At 37.6% G+C, this 25149-nt stretch overlaps 1 protein-coding gene across 3 annotated transcripts in view; it reads left to right on the forward strand.

Annotated features, from left to right (window-relative positions):
• Positions 1 to 25149, forward strand: part of LOC126916617 (telomerase-binding protein EST1A-like) — a 147654-nt gene that overhangs the window by 89452 nt on the left and 33053 nt on the right. For all 3 annotated transcript variants that reach the window (XM_050722584.1, XM_050722585.1, XM_050722586.1), the window contains exons 19-23: positions 1246 to 1319; positions 6955 to 7067; positions 16906 to 17009; positions 17367 to 17540; positions 19510 to 19713. In XM_050722584.1, coding sequence (XP_050578541.1) covers positions 1246 to 1319; positions 6955 to 7067; positions 16906 to 17009; positions 17367 to 17540; positions 19510 to 19713 — 669 coding nt within the window. The remainder of the gene's footprint in view (positions 1 to 1245; positions 1320 to 6954; positions 7068 to 16905; positions 17010 to 17366; positions 17541 to 19509; positions 19714 to 25149) is intronic.

Below are 25149 nucleotides of genomic sequence, written 5' to 3' on the forward strand. Positions count from 1 at the left end.
CTAATTTTAAGATATTGAATAGCACGGCTGTTCGTATTATACTATTTCTTCACCCATCCACTAACAACGTCGGATTTCTGTACGTCTTCCACTATACAAATCATTCTTGACAATGTAACCACGTTCGACATAATTTATTATCATTTTTAATCGACACGCTTTAAGCCAATCACGTGATTCACAAGCTTCCGTATGAACGTATATCAATTTTTCGTTGAACTCGATCCGATCGTAGCTTGTCGACATTCTTGTCATCGTTATAATCCCGAGCCGTGAACGTGTATGCGCACGCGCGCGCGCATAAGCGGTCGAAGATTTATGAAGCAACGGTTGGTTCGCACCCACGCAAGATTCGTCCGTCGCGCCGGTGGCCGTTGTCAGGCCCAGGACCTGGTTCGTTCGTGTCTCGACTTATTATGCAACCTGGCGTTCGCGATTAATGCACCTATCGCACGTAAGCTATGCACGCACGCTCCATCGATAAAGGTCAACCGTATGACAAACCATTGGAACCGCGACATCACCCGTTTCTTCCTGGTTCTCGAACTGGTGTAGCCTTCAAGGATGCGCACCGATTCGCGATACCGTCGTTGTTAATGATTTCGTGATGAGCTATGTCTCTGAAATGGGTTCAGTTACAATGTTTTTCGTTTGTTAGAGTTTTCTGGTATAAATATCCTATAAAGAGTTGATCATTCTGTCTGCGCTTTAGCTGTAAAGTGAGATATCGATAGAATTAGCAGAGTGGTAAAAATGATCAATCTGAAATTTCTATAAAAGGAACAAATTTCTGGTAGAAGAGATCTTCAGATGCGTGTATAACGATGGATTTGTAATTTTTCATAGAGAAAGATTTGTAATAGAAAAAAAGATTCTTGTAGACTTATTACGGTGCACAATGTTTCACAAGTCTATTAGATTTATTACAGTGCATTCGACTGCTAATCCAAGTACATCGCGTACGAAGAACTTCCGTTACTAAAGTCATCGCATAATTGAGAGTGGATCTTCCTGGAAAGAATTTCGATCGCTATCGTAACACAGGAATAATAACAACAGTTTCGCTCTCGTCTCACGTTAGACCATTAATATTAGCGATAAAGTAGACGTGATACACGACTGCTGTTATACGATTCACTTTCCGGAGGATGGATGAAGTAAAATGTCTCCTAGATATTCTATAAATAGAAACAGTTTCCAACATTCCAACATAGTTTCCTTTCACGTTGAATCTTTTTGTTCTAGACCTGGTGCGACTGGATGCTTTGTCACAGCACCGTTTGGAATCCACCGCCATCTTGCACGGACTATAGAGTCGGGTAAGTCGTTTAACAATCTTTTTTCATTTCCTTCTTTTTCTATATGATGACTGGCGAAAGTATTTGAACGCTTATTCTAGCAAACTTTTACGTGTGTATTGTATGGGTCCTATAAAATATATCGAAATTCCATTAACGATATAACAGACGCGATTGTCACGGTTATATATATCGGTAAAACTTGGAACCAATCTAAAAGTGTAGATAGAAGTTCCAAAACATTTGCTGCAAGCATAAATTCGACCGAACCTCGAAAATCCACAACTGCCAACATTTACGACCGAAGTTACACATAATAGGGGAAGTTCTGGCGTTTTAGTCGGTTTTCGTCGTTTAAATGCGAATAATTCTCGCATGTACGGCTATTCGAAACTTTCTTGTTATCATCATGCAGCTGGCACGCTACCATTAAATGCCATCAAGGGATAGAAATTTCTCTAGGCTTGGCTGTACGTATTAGGATCAGCCGGTTGTAGAAAGAACATGTGATATATCTTGAACTCGCTGATCCTGTGGTTTTGCGGTTTTGTGGTCCGAATCCTCGCTCTCTTCGAATGGAAGAGAGAAAGAGAGTCCAGTCGGTAAGCGCGCGATGCATACGCTCGCCAGCAGATTACGCCACGGCCACAAATTATTCATTGCAAGAGATTCAATTTATTTATTTCTTTGTTGTATTTTTTTTTTTTATTATTCACGATTGAGCTTATCGATACGATTGTTTAAGGGCGTGAAAAGAGCAAGCATCTAATCCAAGAATCAAATAAAAATATGATATCGCTGATATAAAATTAATTAAAAGTGCATTATATTTTAAAATTGCTCCCTTATAAAATTCGGGAAATATGACTTATCATACTTCGTTTCGTGATTTTTAACTAAAGTTTCATCGATTCTCGATCTGGGATAACGCGAAGCTTCAGCAACCTTCTCTCGCATAGCAAAGACCAAGTCGCCCTTAATTCGACGAGGAACACGCATGCAACGTCGTCTTTATACGCTGCATTTGTCAAACCGATTAATCTCTCGAAATTCTAGCGCCTGAAAAAGAGAGGAATAGAGAGACAGAAAGATATTCGTAGCTTATAGCGCGCTCGACTATGAATTCATGTTGACACTTCAGGTGTTGTGAATTATGGCTGTTGTGTTGGACTATTAATTCTCTTCGTGGTGCATCAATTTCTCAGACCAAGGAAGTTCAGGATGCTAGAGACATCATGCGCGACGACGAACGCTATCATGGCGTGTGCTCGTGATTTATCGCGAGTGACAGCACGAGAAATTTCGATGAAAACCGCTTAATTGTTCGAATGAACTTATCTTCGTGGGGGTCTCGTCTTATGGGATGCTTGATCGTTCGTGCGTGTCGGTGGTTCAAAATAATTAATGATGATTTCGTTACTGTTTTGTGACGAAGCATCATCATTTGGACGAATGAGATCATTATAAATATCATCATGATCAGAAAACTAACGCAAATAGACCTATCGTGTTTCTTCTTGCGGTCTTTGAACGTAAAGCAAATCCACAGGTGTAAAATATGATATACCGCACTTTTTATTTGTTGCACGTGAGCAATTTTTAAACTTAATCAATCAAATATTAGCAAAACTGTCTTAACGATTATCATACTAATGGATATTAGGTATATAGTTATCGTTAGTTTCGGAAATTCATGAATTTCTAAAAGACGTATTATATATCTTCAGACGGTGTAAGTTGTTTCCGTTTTTAACTAAGCTAAATCACATTAGAATAAAAAAATGTAATCTTCATTTATGATAAAATTTCTAATTCGACTCCTATTCGACAAATCTCTCTTCAATATCGTCCTTCGACCGGAAAAGAAAAATGTGCAGCTGGGTAGAGTAGCAAACGTCCGTTAAAGTATCTTAGCTAGTGAACCTGTTCCGTTCTCGAAACGTCGAGCGTGGGAGTGACTCATCGAAATAAAAGTACGCAGGATACCGATGCGATGGCAATGGAAAACACGGCCAGGTTCGAGGAAACGCCGATCAACGTGTAATTATTTTTTTTTGCGTTCTCCCTCTCGATGGCTGACAAAGGAAAGCCATGCCATGAAATCTCCGACGAGGATCGACGCGACAGGTTGTTAGCGATCACGGTCCAGCCTAAAGAAACGAGGGTCTCGTCAGTGCGCACGTGAAACGATAACGTGCCTCGTTTCGACGGTCATTGAAATTCGATGTTGTCGAGAAAGGAGCAAGCGATTAAAAAAAAATCAATCCGAGGAAATAAATGAGTTCGCAAAAGTAAGAAATCGCGTCAAAAACCGCAGTATAATTATGGTTGATTGTGATTACAAACGAGTCGAAGATTACAAAAAGCGAGGAGGACCGTTTTAGACGTGCGCCGGACGTCTTTTCGTCGATGATTCGAGCACGATCGGAGACAAGGCTTTTTATTCAGGATCGAGCGGGGACTGAGGGAATGTATCGATCCTCAGGATCTTTCTAACGAGACGAAAGAAAAAAGACCGGTCTAAAAGAGAGAAAACAGTCGTGCTTGGCCGACTGATGCGATCTATCGTCCATTAAACGAGTTTCAAGGCCCCTTTAGTCCCGTAACTGCGCGAACACTCGCGATCCAAGACTCAGCCTCTTTGCGCAACCAACCCAACCAACCAACTCGACCAGCCCAACCAACCTAACTTACCATACTATACTATGTCCGCCTGGATAAGTTAATTATTGTTGCTCGTTAGCGATTAACAATTATGCGAGCGAAGCTTTTCCTTGGCAAGGACGCGATCGTAACATCGTCGATCGTCTTCCATGTCCTCCTCGATCCTCTTCTTAGGTCGTTGAATAACGTGGATTTGCTCTACGGTGTTATTTATAGAACTCGGATCGCAATTAATCTGCCGTCGAATCGCGACTCCGTCGATCCCCTTGCCGCTCTTTTTTCCTTTTCTCTCTCTCTCTCCTTCCCTCCCTCTCTTTTTCTCTTACTATCTCTTTCCCTCTCCTTTTTTCACCTTTTCCTCTTTTTTTTTATCCTCTTCTTCTTTTCACCTCCATTCATCGAGGATAGCAACTTTGATCTTCCCACCGCGCGTGCCTGAGAGCGTGTAATTGCGAGATCAATCACTGTCACCGTTTTTTTCATGTCCTCCCACTATTCCCTTCTTCCACTCAAACTTCTCTATTTATGCTCTATGGCGTTGTCTGCCTTTTTTATGCTGGAAGGTTGGTCCAGTTTGAGGTTCCAGTGTTTGATGGCGTTCTTGAGTGTCTTGCGAGGGAGAAAAGGCGGTAGGGAATATTTATTGGAGGGAAGCCATAGATAAAAATGTGATCTTTACGGTTTAACCCACCGGGAATGTTGTGTTAATGCAACATTTCATTTCTATTTCTCGTCGATCAATATACAATATATTTTGAGTTCTGTTTTTTAAACATCAGGGTATGAAAGAGAATTCCAGAGATCCGTTTAATATTCTTTCCTAGTTTAAGCCGTAAGATTTGTAAAATTGTGAAAAGAAGTTCTATATACCTATGATTTACAACTTGTCAATTTACTAATACAGGGTAACTGCATCCTGGAATATGGAACACTCGATTGTAAAAGCTTCCCGGAAAAGCGAAACATGTTTTTCTTTTCAATGGTACTAACGTTAAAACATGACAAAATTAATAATTAATTACTGAAAATTAGTTATTGAATTTATTAAATATAAGAGACATAATATTATTAAAAGTTTAGGTCTTGAAGTCATGGTAAAAAATGTGAAAAAGATCAAATGGAACAAGTTAGAAAAGATGGTACGTAATATGGAACACTTTGGAGATTTCTAAAGAAATCTGAAAAACCTTTATTTTTACTGTAAGAAATGAATATTTATTTAAACAGAAAAGACAAATGAAACAACTGTTCTCTATTTTTGTCACTTATGTTACATTATATTCATTTTCTTCGTGTTCTACGTATTGATCTCGTGAATGATGCATGCAAAGTACACTTTTTTGCGACCCCAATGAAAACAACGATTACATTGAACTCTTCTTACTCTGGACTTACTCTTCGCTATTATTATCTCTTTTGTAATTTCCGCTATAAAATAAGTGTAATTGTGTATCATCATCGTCAGTAGCAGCATCGTTGACAAGTTCCATATTATGCATCGCTCAACGTGTTCCGTATTGGCTACATACGTATTTCGACAGAAAGAAGGTAATTGTACTAAGAAGAAAATAAATTCAACTATAAATTTCTTTCGAACATTTAAAAACAAACGTGTTAAATGATAAATCATGCAAAGGTAATATCTTGCTTTCGCTAAAAAATTTTACTATTTTTAATTCGCCTCTCAAAAAGTTTTACACGCTTTCAAATACAACAATCAACTGTATTCAATGACAGATTTCCTAGCGAAGCGCAAATGTGGACAAGCTTGTCTTTTGCTTTTAACGAAATATTTTACTCTGTTATCGATTGATTTTTTTTAATTACTTGCTGAGATATTGCAATGTTACACGTTAGATTAGGCACAGTAACTCTAGCGGTCCTGGTTTTAAACACACAACTTATCCCAATCACGATATGTACACAAAGTAGCCTATAATAACTTTCAATTCGCAACGAACATGCTACTGTATCTCTTCTCTACGCGTTAATCGCAGGCATGCAGTAACCGTAGCATTTGCTAGTCAGCCATTCACGGCACCTCGTCTCCGTAATTCAAGTATTTTTCCGAGGAACGCGTTAATTTTCAATAAAGCCGCCGCAGAAGCGTTCGATAATAATTTAGCGATAAAGAGGTTCGCCGATTGGACGACGAACGGAAACGTGTGCAGCACGCGGAGAGAGCGCAATTAACGAATGACCTTTCATGACGGCAATCGATTAATCCCGGCTTGGAGCCAAGCGTCGTGCGCGTTTCTTTTACATCCGCTTCTTCTTCTTCTACTACTTCTTCTTCTTCTTCTTCTTCTGCTTCTTCCTCCTCTTGTTTTTCTCCTTCCTCCTTGTCTTTCTGCTTGCGCGTTTCTTTATCGCCGCCTCCAGGGCTGTGCACGATAGCATCGAATGATCGATAGCTTGGAAAATGATCCCCCGCGCACTGCCATTCATCGCGGTGAAAATAATTAAACGGACGACTTTGGATTTACAGTAACACGGAAGTGGCCGATGGATACGCGCTCTCTCGCGAGAACGTTCGCGCGATCGTCAGAGAAACACCGGTGGACCGACATTTCGTATATTTAACAATGTCACTGTTCGACGAACGCGAAGATCGTAAAATTCCGATGAAAACTTTCTTGTACAATTGAGCTAATATTATCAGCGAAATTTTACGAGTCACAGGTTACAAATTATCCGTGCTATAAATTCTTTTGCATAATAGCAGTAAGCTAGTAGTAACGAAACGAGTAAAGTCACTTTTACAAAGCACAAGCTGTCTAATTGTCTTATTCGATGTGATGTAGTTGGTTCGTTGTTCTGGCAGCTTATTGAATCACTGCTGGAATATTTATTGCAATAGGGAAGTATCATCCGCGGTTGGATCCTTCCGGTTTCTAGTTACGCGATTTCAACCGATAGCTAGACACCTCTAACGATGGGAATTTGACTCGTACCTTATTTACGTTGAACGAAAACTCTGGTCTGGTTGCAGCCCACCTGGAGACGCCTGGAGCAGGCTGGCCATGATGGTGAACCTACTGGAAAAATTGAATTACTCCAGAACGATTCTTATCCAGGCCAAGGACGCGGAGGGTCGAGAAGACGGTGAGTGAATTTATAAACTGATATCCCCGAGGGATGCTGTAAAACACGCTTTTGAGATCGCTTTAATCCATTTATGCACTTACGATAGCTTGCCTCTTTTTTAAATTCTCTGCCTTTGTATGTTCGAAATATTTAGAATTTTAACTAAATAGATCTTTCGATTTTTCTATCATTATCCCTGTTATTCCTTAATCATTTCGCAAGACAGAATCAGATTTTGTGCAATCTTACACCCACTATAAAAATACAATTATAACTAGTATCTAATAAGAAAAAGGAAACGGTAGAAAAAATTCTATCTACACATAATATGCTGATATAATTCAAACGTTTTTCACTTGCAAATAAAATTTCTCGTAAATTGATGCATTTCCTTTCATAAATAGCTAAACGTTGTTAATTTCTTCAACATTAAAAATTCTCAACAAAAACATCTTCTCAGTAGAACATTCCAGGACCGATTTAATTCGATCATCGTTAATACACGTTCAACTAAACCGAGTGATTCTAGAAAACAAAGTGCAGGTTAGAAATCCATCAACGAACCAATTCAAGCCTACCACTTTCGATTCGATCACAGTAATTCAAACACCATTCCTTCCATCCGTTCAGCATTCTTAAAACATCGTTGACACGCCTTGACATGACGATGATTGGCACAAACAGAGCAGATAACGATCAGACGTTCTGTTAAATAATGATCTTGCTGACGACTGGATCTGCCGTTAGTTGGCATTGTTTTGTGTAGCACGGCCACGAAATCAAAATGCTATCTTAATTAGGTTTGTCTAGACTTGAGTTTGGTACATCGACTGCCAAAAGTTTCCGGATAAATTGTAATGTCTTACGTGGTTAAGACGAAGAATAATTGAAATTTACATAAAAAACAAGATTTTTAGTAGTCAAGGGGTTGCTCTAACGAAGCAATGCGATGATTATTGTTTATTATAGTGTTCCTTTTATTTCACAAAAGAATCTAATAAATGATCGTGTTTCTTTTACAAATTCGCACAGAGTCTTACAAGAGAAACTGATCTGTTCCAATACTTTTATCAGGATGTTTGATCCTAAACATTGGTCACGATAACATGTGAGTGGTTCAGAACCTGCATCGATCAACAACTATATTATTATTAATAAATTGAAAAGCAGAAAAGGGTGATAATATTGAAAAGGAACTTCGAAATTTACCTTGGAGTTTTCTATTATTTATATCATCTCCTTCTAATAAACATTTTCAAGAACGTCAATTATTTTATTTTTTAATCGAACATTAATCGTGTGCTTATATAATGAAATTGAGAAAAAGCGGATTTGATCAGTTTGGCTTCTGAAAGACCCGTGCATTGAGATCGCTGAAATCGAGCTGTGTTCTCTTCCACATAATTATCAAGAAATTTCCCTTCAAAGAAAAATGAATCTTATACATTTTATCTACTCAAATAAAAAAACGTGTACTTTACTTAAGCATTTGTTATCTAAATGAAAGACATCTATCGATACTGATCGATAGCGTTATTCCTTAATGCCCGATCACGCCTATACGGACATACTCTGTAATAATAATCCGTGGCTCTGAATATCGAACACGAGGTATAAGATAGGTTGATGCTCTTATTTCAAATCCGCAATTTTAATGGAACTTTACTATCTGTGGGCTTTACTGTAATGATACGGCATGCACGCCATTATAAATGTGAGTACGAGCAACGCAAGTGGAGTAACCGTATTATAATTGCACGACTAATGGCCGTAGGAATGCAATCAGAGATTCAGGAACTCGGTTTTTGTCGAACGGATTTTACTGATATCGCCAGTCATACGTGTATTACTAATGTCACGTCAATAATTCGCCGACTAATAGTATCACGCGGATGCACACAGAGGAATCGAGCTTTTTGTTTGTTCGTTTCGCATCGGTGCTAAATTAATATTCCGGCAGTGATTTGCATGGTGAACGTTACACAGGAATGCGTATCGTAACAATAGTAATCTTGGACAGGGTTGATAAGAGGTTGCGTGTGTAACCGCGCTGCACTTTTCATTTACGAAGAACGTGACTGGAGTGATCGAAGAGAAGAGAGAGTTCTTTTTGGGAAGAATAAATGGGGGATTCTGTCAAGTATGGAGAGTGTTGATTAGTTTGTTTTATGGATAGAATATACAGTGTACTACGCAGTTAAACAGAGTATTGGACACTGGATAAATAACTTATTATAGTTTGTGAATACGAAGTATAGTTTGTGACGAAAGAAATCAAATTTCCGAAAGAAAGGAATACATACTTTTGAAAATAAAGAACTTGTTCAACGATTATCTGACTAACACGAAACGCTTGTGGATAGTTTGACACAACTACGGTGGGAATGTAGTTTGGAAAATAGAGAAAGTAAACTCAGCTTGACCGGTTCACCGGATCGTTAGTCATGAGATTCTGTTTGACATGAAATTTGAAGTGATTAAAAGCGAATTAGTTTTCGCTCGATCTCTAGTTAGATTTAGTAGTGATCAATTCGAAGACGGAACGAAGTAGCAGCTGGATGAGATTATAATTTTAAGTGGAAAACAGGATGAAAATAGTACAAGTGGAAAGTAATTAGCAATTATTGAACGGAGTTCTCAGACGTGTAGATAGTTTTATGGTCGAGGAGTTAATTAATGGTTGTACATAGGAAGTCCACAAAAGTGTATTAATTTCCAAAGATAAAAATACGAATACGAAAGATTTTTTGAATCAATAGACCTCGACGATTCTTCCTACAAGAATCGCTATTCTTCTTGAATTTAACCCAAATTTACACCAGAAATATCTTCAACCAAAAAAATCTGTCCAATTTGATCGAAATCAAAAGAATCGTCGATTTAAAATATTTGGAAATTAGTTGAAACCATTACGCAACTTTCTCAAACATATTGAATTGTCTCTCCAAGCATTTTATTGTATAGAGAGAAATTGTCGGTTCGATCGGTCTGCCATCGTTCTCCCTTAGCCTAAAAAATCTCCCTTCGCTACTTAGCAAACGTCACCCACGTCATTCTGATGTTCATTACGCGGTCTGACCATTCCGATGCCGCAATTCCCGAGCGAACGTTCATGCGCCAGTGACGCGACGATATCCCGCGATAACGCGTCTCTCTCGAAGTCCCCTCTGGACCAGTCGTTTAATCGAAAAACCTAAGTTCCTCGAACGGTGAAGCCTCTGGCCGTGTGTTGACCCGCGGATAGCCGCCGGTTACGTAACGGTGAATCCGTTCGATGTGACCACTGCAGTGCCATATACACTCAAAGTCTTGGCCGACCGATTACGAGTCGCCAGCCAATCGTTTTCCAGCGTTTGCTCTACAGGAATACGCCAAGTTACCGTGTCTATTCTTTTGCTTTGCTCCCTTTTTCTATTCGTTTATGCCACTTTCAATTCCTTTTGTAATGTATTTTAGATTATACGAGACTTCGTAGCAGATTATAGATTTTATAGGTGCATGTTTAAATTATGATTTTTGAGTTTGTGTTGGATTTCAATCTTTTTTCGAAGATGTTTGAGACATAGTTTCTTGAATTTATTTCTACATTTATGGATTCCAAAAGTTTCCAAAATATTCAAATAATTGTCATTGTTGATTTCGTGTAACATTCGTGCTGGATTTCAAAATTTTTAAAGATATTTAAACAACAGTTTTTTTAGCTCATTTGTGACATATTAAAGTACATTTGAAGATATTTAAAATATGGTATTCGGGTATTAAACAGTTTTTCTTCGTTTGCCTTAGTTGCATCATTTTTCTAGCAAATCGATGATGTAATTTGTGTGAAAAACTTCAGATATTTTTTTTGGAACGGATTGTCAAATCGTTGAAAAGTAGATGTCAGTAATGTAAAAATTTCATTGTTTAGCAAGATATTATTATCGTTCAAAAATTCGGATATTTGTCGGACAAATGATATCAAACAATATTTGAATTGTACAAATACAAGGATATTTAGGCATTTGGAAGGAAGTTCGTGTTACGAGTTAATGAAACAGGTGTGTTGACGCGTTGGATGTATTTCGTATGCAGCATGATTTATGAATGCACGCTAATGTTTCATAGGGTGAAGTTACACGCTAATACACAGGTCGTGTTGAATTGACGCTTCTGAAGATGGAGAATTAAAGGGGATTTTGGGTTAATTGATTCCTTGGCTCAAATTCCGCAGATTTTTCTAGGTTTGTCGCGGAGGTTACAACTACAAGGATTGATGGTAGTAACGGTCCTTATAAAAAAATGCGAAATGAATTTTGAATAAATGGGAAAATAAATTTTAAAGTAATCCTGCTGACCTCCCATAGCTGACTGTGGGAACTGTGGCGTGTTGAACTTGTATCTATAGTACTTCTTCAATTCGTTAAGTATTATGAGGTATTTATGTGGATTACCCTATACTGGAGAAGAAACTGATAGTCAAATATTAAAAATAATACAAAGTTACGAAATTAAGTGCAAAATCAAAATCTATCGCGTTGGTTATAAAATATTTCACAAAAATGAACAAGGGTTAATAATAAATATACCACAACATTACAGATGTAGTACTATTTCTAAAATTAATTTTTATTTGTTACAACTTTAATATTTTACAATACTTCGTATAATTCTTTCGTATCCATGGCAATATTTTATTATATAATTTTCCATTTCTCTAACTTTCATTGCGATTCGAGAAATAAACAGGTCTACCAGTGACAAGCGAAAACCCATAATCGACGACAAACTCTCGAGATAATTATGATCGACGCGTTAATGAATTTATGGACTCAACAAGCATCCATTACAAACAATTGCAACGATATCTAGCGGTGTTCGAATTTTTTCACGATTTACTCCGTACTACGATGGCAAATCATACGAATTGCCGATTACTTATGCGATCTTAAGGAGCATTCATCGCTGTCAATCGAAAGTTTTTCGATATCTCGTCATTTTCATTAATTCGCATCGCCACGATGATATAATGAAAAATGGCAACTTAAAGCCTTTGTAGCTTCATCGTTGCCGATGATATTAAATCACAGTGTCACGAAATTTTCTTCGTAATTCCATGTAGAATCGAGTCTTCCAGAGTTAGAACTAGGTCTACCCTAACGGATCTAGACTGCTGGGAAAGAGCGTTCCAGTTTCAAGGCGCGTCCTTGGTCGTGTTATACTTACTTTTGAGACAGGTTTACACGCGATAACAGTACATAATTCATAGATCGTATCGTGGTACGTATCGACGGTACAAGGTGGACCGTTGTTAATTCATTAAATCACGGTTGTTCTCCTTTGAAAAGTGGACGAAAAAGTGTTTAGCACAACGTCCGACAGTGTTCTGTTATCCGCCATGGATTATCCATCTCGAGTCGACGGAGTCGGTTAGATGGGAAGTTTATGGCTTGATACGGCGACTCGATTGCATTATGTTAAGCAGTGCATGGTTACGTGCTTTGAATAGAACTATAGTTGTTACTCGAATTTTTGATGAAATGTTTAGATCTATCGTATACGGTATAACATACAGTATAGTATAGTATATACTGTATAGAAAAATGAACGCAAGTATTCCAAATAATATTTCGATGTTCGATTAATTGAACTTGTAGCGGTTAAATCCATCATGTAACTTCTATTATATGAAGATTATATTATATGAAGATTATATTATATCTATTATATGAAGATATTATATATACTTCATCATGTAGACTTCTATTATATGAAGGAAAAATAATGGATAGTGAGAAAAATTGAGCACTTATTATACGAACTCTAGTTATATGAAATGTTAAATGGAATAAAAGAATCAGAAACGAAAATATTAATACAGGCAATTCGATCAGTTCTCGTTCTTTATTGGGACATAAAGTTTTTCCCTCGTAACTTAGTACAATTTTATATTACTGTCTCAAAAGATTTTTACAAGCGTTCGAATACTTTGTGAGCTCCAATTTAATCGACTTTAATCGACTAATCGATACAGTTCAACTACGAGTGAAGTAGCAAATACGAAAAGATTCTTTCTCCTCCAAAAAGGGAACCAATCATACGCGAATGCATCAACTATCAAGCAGTCATCTATTCCGCTTTCAGTTAGCACGAGAACTCTCAATCCTCCTACGAATACCATACCACATACGCGCGCATACTAAGGCGACAAATCCATTCTTCCCGGTTGAAAAGGAACAAAACCAAATCCCCGGGGAAAAATCACGAAACATCGAAAGGCTAAGCAGCAAGGAACGTCCGGTTCTGCTGGATCGCGTGCAAGCGAGAACGCAGCCGGCGATACGATTCGAAAAAGGAACTGAGACAGTAACGGTACATCCAGTAACGTGTGCCGTAATGCCAATTTGTTGGCTCGGATGGTTTCTTGCGTTCCCTTGTATTCCTCTCTTTTCCCTCTTTCCATCCTTCGTTGTCCACTCGACGATCTCGATACGTTTTCTCTCTTCTCTCTCGATTTACCCGCGCGTTACACCCGAGGCACAATGGATAAATTGGACAAAAGGTACAAGAGGAGAAAAGGATGGTGGCTGTTGCGTTGGGCGGGCCAATGCGTTGCGAACGTGCCCACCGGACCCGAGAAAGAATGTTATTGTGAAGATCATCCAAGATGTTTCTTCCTCTCTTTCCACTCTTCTTTTTTTTCTCCCTGTTTCACGAGTTCTTTTTTTCTCTTACTTTCCTTCTGCTTTTTCTTTTTGTGTTGGGCAATGCTGGTCTTCGACCGGCTCGAGAAGATAGGTTCTCGCGGACTCAAGCAGAGATGCTGTTCAGACGTTCGATGGAGGAAAGAGTTTACGCTGCGTCATGTTACTAGTGGTTGTTGTTTGATGGCAGAGTTTCGTGTGAGATTATGATGTTTCAAGGGCTGGTTGGATGGTATACCTACCGGGCTCCGAGTTAAGCTTTTTGGTTCTGCAAACTTATTTTGCTCCTCAGAGGTTTGGGATCGTTCGATGAATGAGGGAACTTGGATTTTTTAACTGAAAAAATAAGAATGGATCTTTGAAATTTTATGTACGAGTTAAGTTAGTAGATAAAATTGTAATGAAGAAGTTGAGTCATTTACAACCCATATACAATCCAGAATAGTACTAAAAAATTTACATTTTAGATTCTATTGCACACAGCATAATTATTAAAAACAATTGCATGATATAAGCATGATAAAAGTACATATTTTTTTAAACTTTCTATTCTTGTTATATCTCTATGAACTTGTTCTCTTATTTTTATATTTCCTACGTTCCTCAATATATTCTTTTCATTCATCCCTAAAGTCATGCCACGCGATTTAGAATACTCTGTTCATGAAAGTATGTAACCTCCGCGTCGTTAGCACGAATGATACGGGTTTCGCATGATCGCGAATGCCACGACACCTATTTGGAATTCGCATTAACAAGGCGAGCACGCTCTCTATTTCGCCTGCGCGATTAGGTTTCTATATTTCCTTGCACCAGGCTCGGGACGAGAGCCAGGCTTTAATCTACCTCGCGCGAGGTCCTCCGGATGATCGATTGCGAAGGCTGCCACGCTGATCCTCCTAACTCGATCCTCCTCACGTTCCGCGCGAGTTCCCGGCCACGCTGACCATGAACTTCGTGTAATATTCGCGATAAATGCAGCCTGTGTAAAGCGATTCAAGCCGCGGTCAGCCGAATATTAATGGCGGCTGGCGTGTTGCATTCGAAATCGCTGGTAGTCGCAACATTGTCCTGGGGATGTCGAACACGAGCGAATCATGAATTTGACAATACGATGCAAGGTATCCATCACGGTTCCACCAGATTTTGGACATTGTTATAATAGATAGGTTTGGGTATAGATATGGTTGGGGTATTTCGAGAGCTGCTAGGCGTTCGAGTATCAGATATTGAAATTTTAGATAGGCATATTGAATATTGAAATTTTGCGGTATCGAATTTAGGGAGTTTGATTTGACGGAAAAGAGGAAGTTTGTTAAGACAACTATGTATAATTTTGCTGTATGAAAATTACTGTCTAGAAAGTTGTATAATGTAATTCCATCTTCTTTGAAACATTGCGGATTAATAAATTGTATATTGTAAAATTTATTACATAAAATAAATACATATAATCAAATTCAATAGCTGCATAAGATATTGCTCTATTAAGTACCGATTATGTTAAACTTCATAATTCAATTTTGGCAGTAAAATCTGGGCTACCTTTAAGAATTTGTACAAAAGCTTTTGCGGTTGACTGTATATAAACTAGGTTTTTCCTCAGTAAAGTTACGTTATACTACGCCCACGTCTTTTTTTTTTTTTTTTAATCTATATTATACATATACAAGGACTACCATAATTTTCGTAGCATACCACGGGTACGAAAAAGCATGCCTTCAAAGTACCATCTTGTACATACAGGAACGATTACATATACCTGTTCCGGACAGTCTCGAGGCAGAGCTGTTCCTCCCGTCGTTAAATCGTTCCATTATCGGCGATCAATGACGCGAGGTATGCGCAGCTACAATGTAACTCGAAGGAACGGATCGATCTGTACACGTAGACCGTGTCATCGGACAGGTTGAATATTCTTAAGCCCCTTTCATCCGTGGTTGGGACCAACCGGAACGCCCTGCCACTCCCCGGTAGTTGTTGACCAATGTTTATCGTTGGTGCACTCGCTCGATATTTGCATGATAACAGACTGCCGATCGTTATTATCTGTCGCTTCGATCCAGCGGCATAATTTTCGGGAAACCGTCTGGCTACAATACCTAACTGCTGTTCGTAACTATTTATTTTGATATTTATATCGTAAATTTTCGCGCAACGGTACTAACGTTGTATGCGTAGACTATTCTACTGGTAATCGTGTTCACAGGGTGTAAGCGTTCTAACTGTAGTTACGTTTTCTGTTAGGTTTTCGAGTGCATTTTTGGTGGAACGTGACCGAAGAGTGGTAATCGTGGTTGTTGGTTAAATTTTTTTAATGATACGTGATACCGTGGTATTGGTGTTCGAAGGGAGTTAATATAGGGTATTATTCGTAATGTTTCCAGGAGATTGGTGATAAGATGATTTTTTTTATCGTTTGTGGAATAGAAGAGTTTTATTTCTGTTTTGAATGGCACTTGTTTACCGTTGGATGCATAACGAATAATTTGATTGGGAATATTTTGAAAATAGTTATGATATGAATAAGAACGATCTTGATTTCTCGTGGGACGTACGTTTGATTGTTTTATAAATTTTATAATTGGAATTGGGTGCTAGAGATTTTTCTATTTTGTGGAATAGGAGTGATTTTATTATACAAAAGTAGTTCGACCCCTTAAGATTCATATTTGTTGTGCACTAACATATCCTCTGGATCATAATTCTTGGATTGTCTTTTGTGCATAAAACCTATATTGATCAATCCTTTGAGTATAAACGTATTGTGCATTAAAGCTGAAATAGTCTTTAGACAATCTCAGAATTATTAAGTGCCTGAATTGTGTTATCCCAAAACTTTTCAAGATTAAAATGAATATCGTGTTAATTTACTATGAAAAGGCACTCAATTTTCTTAAAAATCTAATTCCCAAAGTACAAGAAGTGTTTAATTAACAATCTTTCGCGATTGCGATTTAATCTATGACATGAAGTTGAAAAACGGTACTTTACTGGTGAACTACGCTCATGCATATTTAAGCAACTTCCAAGTTGGAGAAGCTGCTGCGACAGGGTGTGCGATTAATTTTGTTCTTTAAGCGTGAAATTCATGCACGGGGTCTTATTTTTAGCGATCGTTGATTGTAAATTTGCGATTTATTAAAGAATTTTCGACTAACTGTTTGTTTCAGAACTTGAGTTGGTAAAACTGCCGGAAGATACGACCTTGGCAGGATTCACGCCGCTGATGTCGAATCCGCAAGACCCTTGCTACGCTGAAAAAACCGAAGATATGGTAGGTCATTTGTTATGAATAAATATATTACATACAGATGCAAGCAATAATAAAATATTCTTGCGGTATTTTCATTAAAAGCTTTATAAAAAATTGTTCATATGGTGAAATATCGAAAACGTTAATAAGTACATTATAACATAGTACTTTTCAACTTACTTGTAAATTATCTTTAAATAAATATTGTTTAAAATTTCCATCAAATTTAATAGGGACGTAGATATCGTTCCCTGTAGCTTATTTGTAATAAACTTCGAACAAAGGTCAATCTCTCTCGTGATTGAAATTTCAAAACAGACTTGCGTCCTCCGTTCTCTCTTCCGTCCACGCTAAGTCTTGGCTCATGTTGTATTCCAGGAAGTTGCTCAAGTGTGCCTCAGGATAAACAAGATTCTGTTCTTCGGCCAAGTGTTCCTGTGCGGCCTCGAGACGCCGGTATTGAAGTTGCAGAAGAGCGAAACTGGCATTAGCGAGTACGTCTCCGTGGTGGAGGCATCGAGCACGAGCACGCCGAGTTCACCACCAGAGCAGGTAACTAACTTGCAAAAAGAAAAAGGAAAAGTCAATTAACCTCCTATGATCGGAATTCTATTTACTTATGAAGAAATTGCAGATTTCATGCGTTGTTGATATAGGGAGACCAGATATTCAGTTTGCATTATGTTGAAGAGAGTTTAAGGATATAGCAATTTCATTATTTGTGCATTTCGCGTTTTTTAATTCATTGTATCATCTCTATTAAAAATAAATTACATCATATTTAGACTTGCAGACTCAAGACCTCAAGAATCAATTTGTCATTATTAATAATTAATTTTATAATTATACAAGTTTTTGGTTAAGTAATACCTTGATTAACAAGTTGATCCAAAATCTAATAATTGTTATAAATAATTTTTCTGTATAATCGTGTATTCATAAAGTTTAATAATCTGATAATAAGTTCAATATAAAGAATAAAAATTTCAAAACTTGAATATTGTTGCACTCGAATTACGCGCGTTTAACGTTAGCGCTCACCGATACTGCAACAGTGGGCGCCACTGATGCGCCGAAAATCGCGCTGCACTCCCACGCATGCGCAACACCACTTTCGCGTTTGTTAGTTTCATAAATTTACGAGATATTCTCTTTTTTCGTTAATATTTGCATTAAAGTTGATAAACTTACTTGATGCATAATAATTGTCAGTGTGAAGTTTATTTTATGCTCTATATCAGTTTCTAATAACGAACATATTGATATGTAAATTTTACAACAAGTAATTTAGTAATTTCTAATAGCATGTAAAGGGTTATGAAAGGTTATCACGTTACACTACAGTTACAGTGGATGCGTGATCTAATTATTGAAATATTTGAAGATCGAAATGCGTAGGTATGCTCATAAGAATTTATCTACATATTTCATAGCTTTGACGTATTCCTCGGAAAACAGTAAACTTTATTTTATTAAGGACGATAATCATACGACAGTGCTTATTTAAATTCCAGTAGATCAGGGTTTCGGATTGGAACAGGTGTAGCGATTTTATTCCAGCAATATTCTCAAGAATTTGATCAACGAAATACAGTATATCAAAAAGCAAAAGGATACAATATTTCTCACATTGCCAATAGGTTAGTTTTAATTTAACCAACTGATTACTTTTATTTACTCATAATCAGTAAAGTAAAGAAAAATTTGTGTATTAAGAGGATAAAACTTTACTATGCTGAGATTGAGACATTGAGTAAGAGGAAGTTTAGTGAATATAAATCGTTTGAATTTAGGGATCCTCTTTTCAAATTTACCTTATTAGAATCTAAAAAAGCATGACTATATTTCACATTTCCTAGAAAAGCTAAATTCTCTCGTCAACTTTCATTTTTCCGCGACACGAAATGTATATAAACACGCTGGCAAAGTTACTTAGCGGATCTTCTTCGTTGAAAATTTTCATTTGGCGAGGAAAAAGAATTTTGTTTAAGGACGATGGCAACGATCTTTATTCTTCGTTCCCCCTTTGTGAATTATTCATTCGTTCATTCGCGTTCGTTCAGGGGCAGATGGAATTTTGATGAAAGGGAATTAACGTGTCGTTTAGGAAAATTGAAGGGAAGGGGTAAATGTGGTAAGAAGAAGAAGAAGGGAGTAGCTGTTTGGCGATATCGTTAGGGAAGATTTTCATTATTGAATATCGATATTGGGAAATGGTAGATAATTCGGAAGGGTTACGTGAACTGTGAAATTTGAGCCACTCAAAATTATTCTTCTAATTCAGAAAACGACATTACCTTTCCACCAATGCAATAAACAAACTCAAGTCAATTTATACGAAACATTCTAATCATTTTCACCAAAGGAATTTAATTTCACGAAACACATCTAAAAAGATCAATAAGAATAAAAAACTGAGATGAAACAAAGTAATTTATGAAGAAAATTAGTTCCAGCTCCCCTTTCTCATACTTGTCGTCCTGAGTAATGAATTCAAACGGAATCCTTGATTCGCTTTCAGAGCGACTCGGAGCTCCTGGTGGAAAGTTACAGCGAGGGAGAAGACGAGTCAGTTTCCACCCTCAAGAGATTACCCTCGTGCACAGACGTACCTGACGATAGCATCGCGCCCGTAGCCACGGTCGAGATAAGGTCGTTGATCGAGAGAAAAGAAGAATTGGAGAGGCGGCAACGGAAACAGGATCGTCATAGACAGAGAGTGCAGGTGAGTGGTAAACACCTAATACCTCCAGACTGTATCGTTGCTCGTTAAACGCATAGATAAATGATCTATCGAGCTGTCCGATCAATATCGAGTATCGATTGATCATTGTTCACAATGTTGTTGTAGACGATGTATTTGGTCGAAGCTCGATGTTGAAACGAACTGCGAGGAAGATGAAAGCGAGGAAATGTTTGTTCAATTGATCTTTTGAACCAACGATTTGCGTTCTTCGTAAAATATTTAATATATCATCATTTTTACTTCATTTTACGAGATAAGTTTTTCTTATTGTTATTTATAGGAAGGGCATGCGAAATATTAGATAAAACTGAGAGGTTTAGAGGATAGGAGTGATACGATTGATAAAATTGTTATTTTGGGTGGCAGGGGGATTGGAAGTTTAGTAAATTCAATATAAGTATATAGAACATCTTTTGTAAAGTCACGTTGTAAAGCAATTTTACATTTCCAACTATTCGTTCTGTGATCAAACATTCTTGGCCAACCGATCAAACTGGAGGAAACCGAAATTTCCAAATTCACACCGACCAACTGGAAACTTCTATAAATAAAGATGTCAGCTCGATATCGCGGGGTTCGATGATTCCAAGTTCAAGATACATCCACCGGTTGTTTCCCGTATCTTCATCGTTTGTTCGCGAAGGTAGCCGACAAAGAGGCCAAGGGAACACGTACAGTGGGCCCTAAGTCAAACTAAATCAAGAGATTACCAGGACACGCTGGTTGCGTACAGTTGCCTGGTCGTTTCTTTCGTTCGTTCCTTCGTTTCTTTTCTGCTCGTATGCTCTCTTCTCGATTCGATCTCGTCCTTTTATTTCGGGCCTCTTTTTCTTCTTCTTCGTCTTCTTCTTTTACGCATGGTGATCGCAGCACGCAAACCCGCCATTTTTATTTACGGCATCGATGCTCCTCCTTTTTGCATATTTATTATTGAACCCCTGACCGAGGCTGGATTATGCATGAACTATGTGGTTTTTGGGTCTCCGTTTTGCTTCTCTGCTTAGCTAGAGCATATTTTTTATCTGGGTGAGACGTAAAAGGAAGTATATCTATTGTAAATTCGTTTACGCCTGCGAGTGCATAAATTTTTGTATTTCGGTGATTGATAAATTTATGAATATATTATTGGTTTTATTAATTTATTAATTTACAGGGAACTCCTTTCAGAGTAAAGTAGAGCCTTTTATGGTAAATTAAGTCTCTGGCAATAATGCCACGTTAAATCTGCCGTCAATCATTTGGTCATATCTGCAGTTTAAAACGAACTAATTTCGTATTATATTACAAATAAAACTGATCTAATTAAGGAATTTATAGACAATAAAAAGATTTAACGCAACTATACAAAGACCGTTTTAATAATTAATAGAACTACGGAGTAATTAAGAATTTTATGTAATTATATAAAATTAAATATTTAATAGTATTACCAATTATGGGGTTATATATGATACGAACATCTTTCTTGAGATGTCGAATGTAAGGATGATATATATATGTTGATTTTATCTTTACAATGAGTATCCTGTATCTTAAATAATGTGTAATACCGAATTAATGTTTCTACTTTGTTTCGTGGACCGTGTGAAATTTTTAGATATTGGGTAATTAGATACGTGTTAGACGGTTTGTAGAACTCTAACTGATTATTTCCTGTTCGCATTTAAAATGATGCTCCATTTGTATTCATGAAACAAACGTAACAATATTTTCCAATTTGTTTCAAGTTTTACGAGGATAATCATGATTGTCGTGTCCCATTGCGGTGCTGATGAAATTTCAAAATGTTTTATATGTGTTCATAAAAATCTCCTGTAAATATTCAAATATTTTTCTGCACCACTGTAGCAACCGCGAATCATATTGCATCGTTGATATAATATACACTTTATGATTCTTTTAAAACTGGCCATGAATTACAAGTGCTATAATTCAAATCTCGACGGAATTACAACAACAAAAACCATTTAATACACATTCGTTTTCCACTCAATACCACCAGAGACTCGTAATTATCCACACTGCTTCCACCGTAATATCTTTTCTGCCGACATCAACCTTTCAACTTTAATACCCGTCCGTTTCTCATTCTCTCTCGCTATACACACTTTTAATTCTTCACACTGCATCAAAATTCTCTTTCCACTCGGCCAACCAACGAAATCCCCTTCAAGAGTATCTACCGAATTCGTTTCGCCTTGCTCGCATTATCTTCATCCGCGCCCTGTCGACTTTTTTCGTCCTTATGCGGGGAGGTAAAATAAATTCTCCTGTATCTGCTGAATTTTTGCCAAGCCGCTAGTCTTATCGCAGTCACAGTTTCGCCATGGAACAGGGAATATCATGGTAGAATATAAAGTTAGCTTGGTTGGACGTGGAACGATAAAGGGACTCAGTGACAAGCGCGCCGAAATAAAGGACACCTTTTGATATCCGAATGGTACACGGCTCGGTAGTCTGTTCGATCGGATCCTGGTTGTTGTATCGCTGCTCGTTCTTCTTTCCTGAAGTATCCCAACCCTCGCTTTCGTTGTCCGAAACGTTCCGTTTTTATGAATGCCGTGTGGCTGATAAGTTGGCGTTGTGTTTCAATTGCATTATAGTAGGATGTTGGTATTAGTCAGTGACAAGAGATTTTTTAGGTAAAGTTTTGCTTGAAAAATTGAGCAAGTTTTGAGAATGGTTTTCTGAGATTGGAAATTCTAGAGTTTCTGATCCATAATCTGTTTAGATAATTCCATAAATAACGCGAATAACTTGTTACGATGAAACTCGTTTCATAGGGGAAACTTAACAGAAGGATGACAGAGTTGCAGAATTGCAGAAAGTGCCTTCTCTAAAACAGCATAAGATAAAAGAAATCACTTCGTCTTCTAAAATGTACTTATCGTATTTTTCTCCTGTTATCTTCATGCATGAATAGATCAAAAAAATTTGTATATCATAAATTGTTATATCACTTACGTTTCAGCACAAGCGAGCTATTATACTTTAATGTGTCACTGGTTGCAGTAATTTTCGCAAGTAGGTTCACTTAAATGCATGTTTTATTTGCATAGCCACATAATTGAATGTATAATTGGGCCGGTTTTTATTCGTGTCAAACTAACTGTTGATTTGTCAGATTCTCAGGGATCACAGTGGGAACGAAATTGTATCTGCTACGACCTGTGCCGGTATTCGCGTTATCTTGTTCTGTAAATAGGTACACTTAATGTTGAAGTCGCGTGCGCCAATTATCTCTGAACCGAAAGCAGCAACCTGTTCGCGTATATCTGGAACAATTTCCACGTCAAGTGGAACCTGTTCCACCTGTGTCGACGTCCAATTATGTCATTCGTCAAGGGGATGCTCCGAATTCGTCCGTGTCCCTACCGGCCAAATGTAAATTGCGAATAAAAACATCATGTATTTAATTAGCTTAAAATTTCGTAAAAATAATGTCGGTCTTCATTTGCATCAAAAGTATTTGCATGAAATTAAGTAACATTTCAGGTTTTGTAACTGTTTCTGGTATACAAGATTAAAGGGGTAAAGCAAAATATGGAAGTAAAAGTAAGGTATGCGAACATAGCTGTTCTTGCTGCTTAAAGAACAGTTCAAATGTTTGGCAATTATTATTTTTATTACATTTCTGTTACTTTTTTTGAGCGTTGAAAATAACGAAAAGCCAATAGCCTTTGACTGACAAAATTAACCGCGCTTTCTAATTATTTTTTCGTTTACTTTCTTGCTCGTGTAATTATTGCATCTAAAAGATTATAAAAAGTGATTTAAAAATAGCAACTTCTGGTCTAAAAAATCAAACGGCATTTCTTCATTATTATCTTCCCATCATCTTATTCTCCTCCGATCGTTTCAAATCTAAAGTTTCAAAAGGCGAAATAAAAAGCAGCCGTATCGAACACAGTCATAAATCTTCATTTTTTCCAAGATCCAAAAACAACAGTCGCCCCTATCATCCTTCGAGCCAGGATACACCTGAGACACGTTGCAATTACTTGGCCGGGCATCAAATAATCACGCACCGAAAGCAAACTAGTGCTGTGGGTACGTCCGAAATTAACTTGGTGTTCCGAACCCGTTCCACCATTAGCGACGTCCAATCGTTTCGGTCATCAGGGTGGCAGGGGGTTTACTCTAAATCTCCGCGATACTCATCCTGATAGATTGCGCTTGTTACTTTTTTTCTTCTTATCTCTCCCGCCGAAAATTCATTCGCCACGAGGGATATAAATCTTGACGGAAATAAAGGCGTGTCCCGCGCGCATCCAGTCGAAATTTCGCGTGTTCTCTCGGAGCACGTTCAACAACCAGTTGGATAATGTTGCCTGTTTAATTCGCTTTTAATCCGAGCAACGACGCGACCACTGTATTTCAAGCGACATCAACGCGAACTGCTAGGTGCCATTCCGCACGCGATTTCACGCCGAAACGTTGTGGCATTTAATGCTGGAGAAAGCTATGATTTTTCTCATTTTCTATTATCTGATATCTGTCTTTCTCCAAGTTTTTATATCCTTAAGAAATTTCAATCAATAATGTTAATATACTTTCAACTTTCAGCACTCTCTATCTGAGTTTTTAAAGAATTATTCTAAGTTTGATATTTCTATATATAAATAGTAAGAAACAATTCTTTTATGAAATACTCATAACGTTTAGTTTTCATCGAGAATCGCCTTTCATCGTGTGTTTTCACGACAGAAAAATCACGAAACAATTTCAAACGAAAGATAACAAAGGTCTGATTATAGCGAGTGCCCGAGTGAACCTCGATTTTACACATGAAAAGAACCAGTACCACGGCCATGCCCATGAATATGTTAATTTCATTTGAAAATATTTGGCAAACAACTCAAGCATAAAGAATCATATTCTATTGGATCAAGACGCTATAACGGACGCGTGAGAACGAAGACCCGAAAATGCAAATTTGATTGCTCGAAAGAAGCGACGTAAAAAGTGGTTCTGGGTAACGTGGCCGCGGGAATTAAAGACGGCCCAAGAAGCGTTGTTTCGGATCCAAGGATAAAACGAACGATGAACGGAACCGTTAATTCGGACGGGAATATTGTTGTTCGTGGGATTCAACGATATTGCGAAACTTTCGGTATGGAATCCTGCTAATCTGTTGGTAAATATCGGGTTGTTTTGCAGCGATTACAGGCTACGTATAACACTTTACGCGATGATTTGATGTTCCATGTGAATTCATCTTCGAAAACACGAATGATTGCTATTTATTGTTTCGTTTTTTTAGATCATGGTGATTAACCGGTTTGATCATTTTACGGACATTGCGTAATATAAATTCAGCCATAATATAAATTCATGCTGCGCGTTTATATTTATTACTTTGCGATTAGTTTGAATTTGTTTTATATCAATTTACATTACAATTTATGTTTATAT

The sequence above is a fragment of the Bombus affinis genome, chromosome 5 (genome assembly GCF_024516045.1).
Source record: "Bombus affinis isolate iyBomAffi1 chromosome 5, iyBomAffi1.2, whole genome shotgun sequence".
NCBI classification, from domain to species: Eukaryota; Metazoa; Arthropoda; class Insecta; order Hymenoptera; family Apidae; genus Bombus; species Bombus affinis.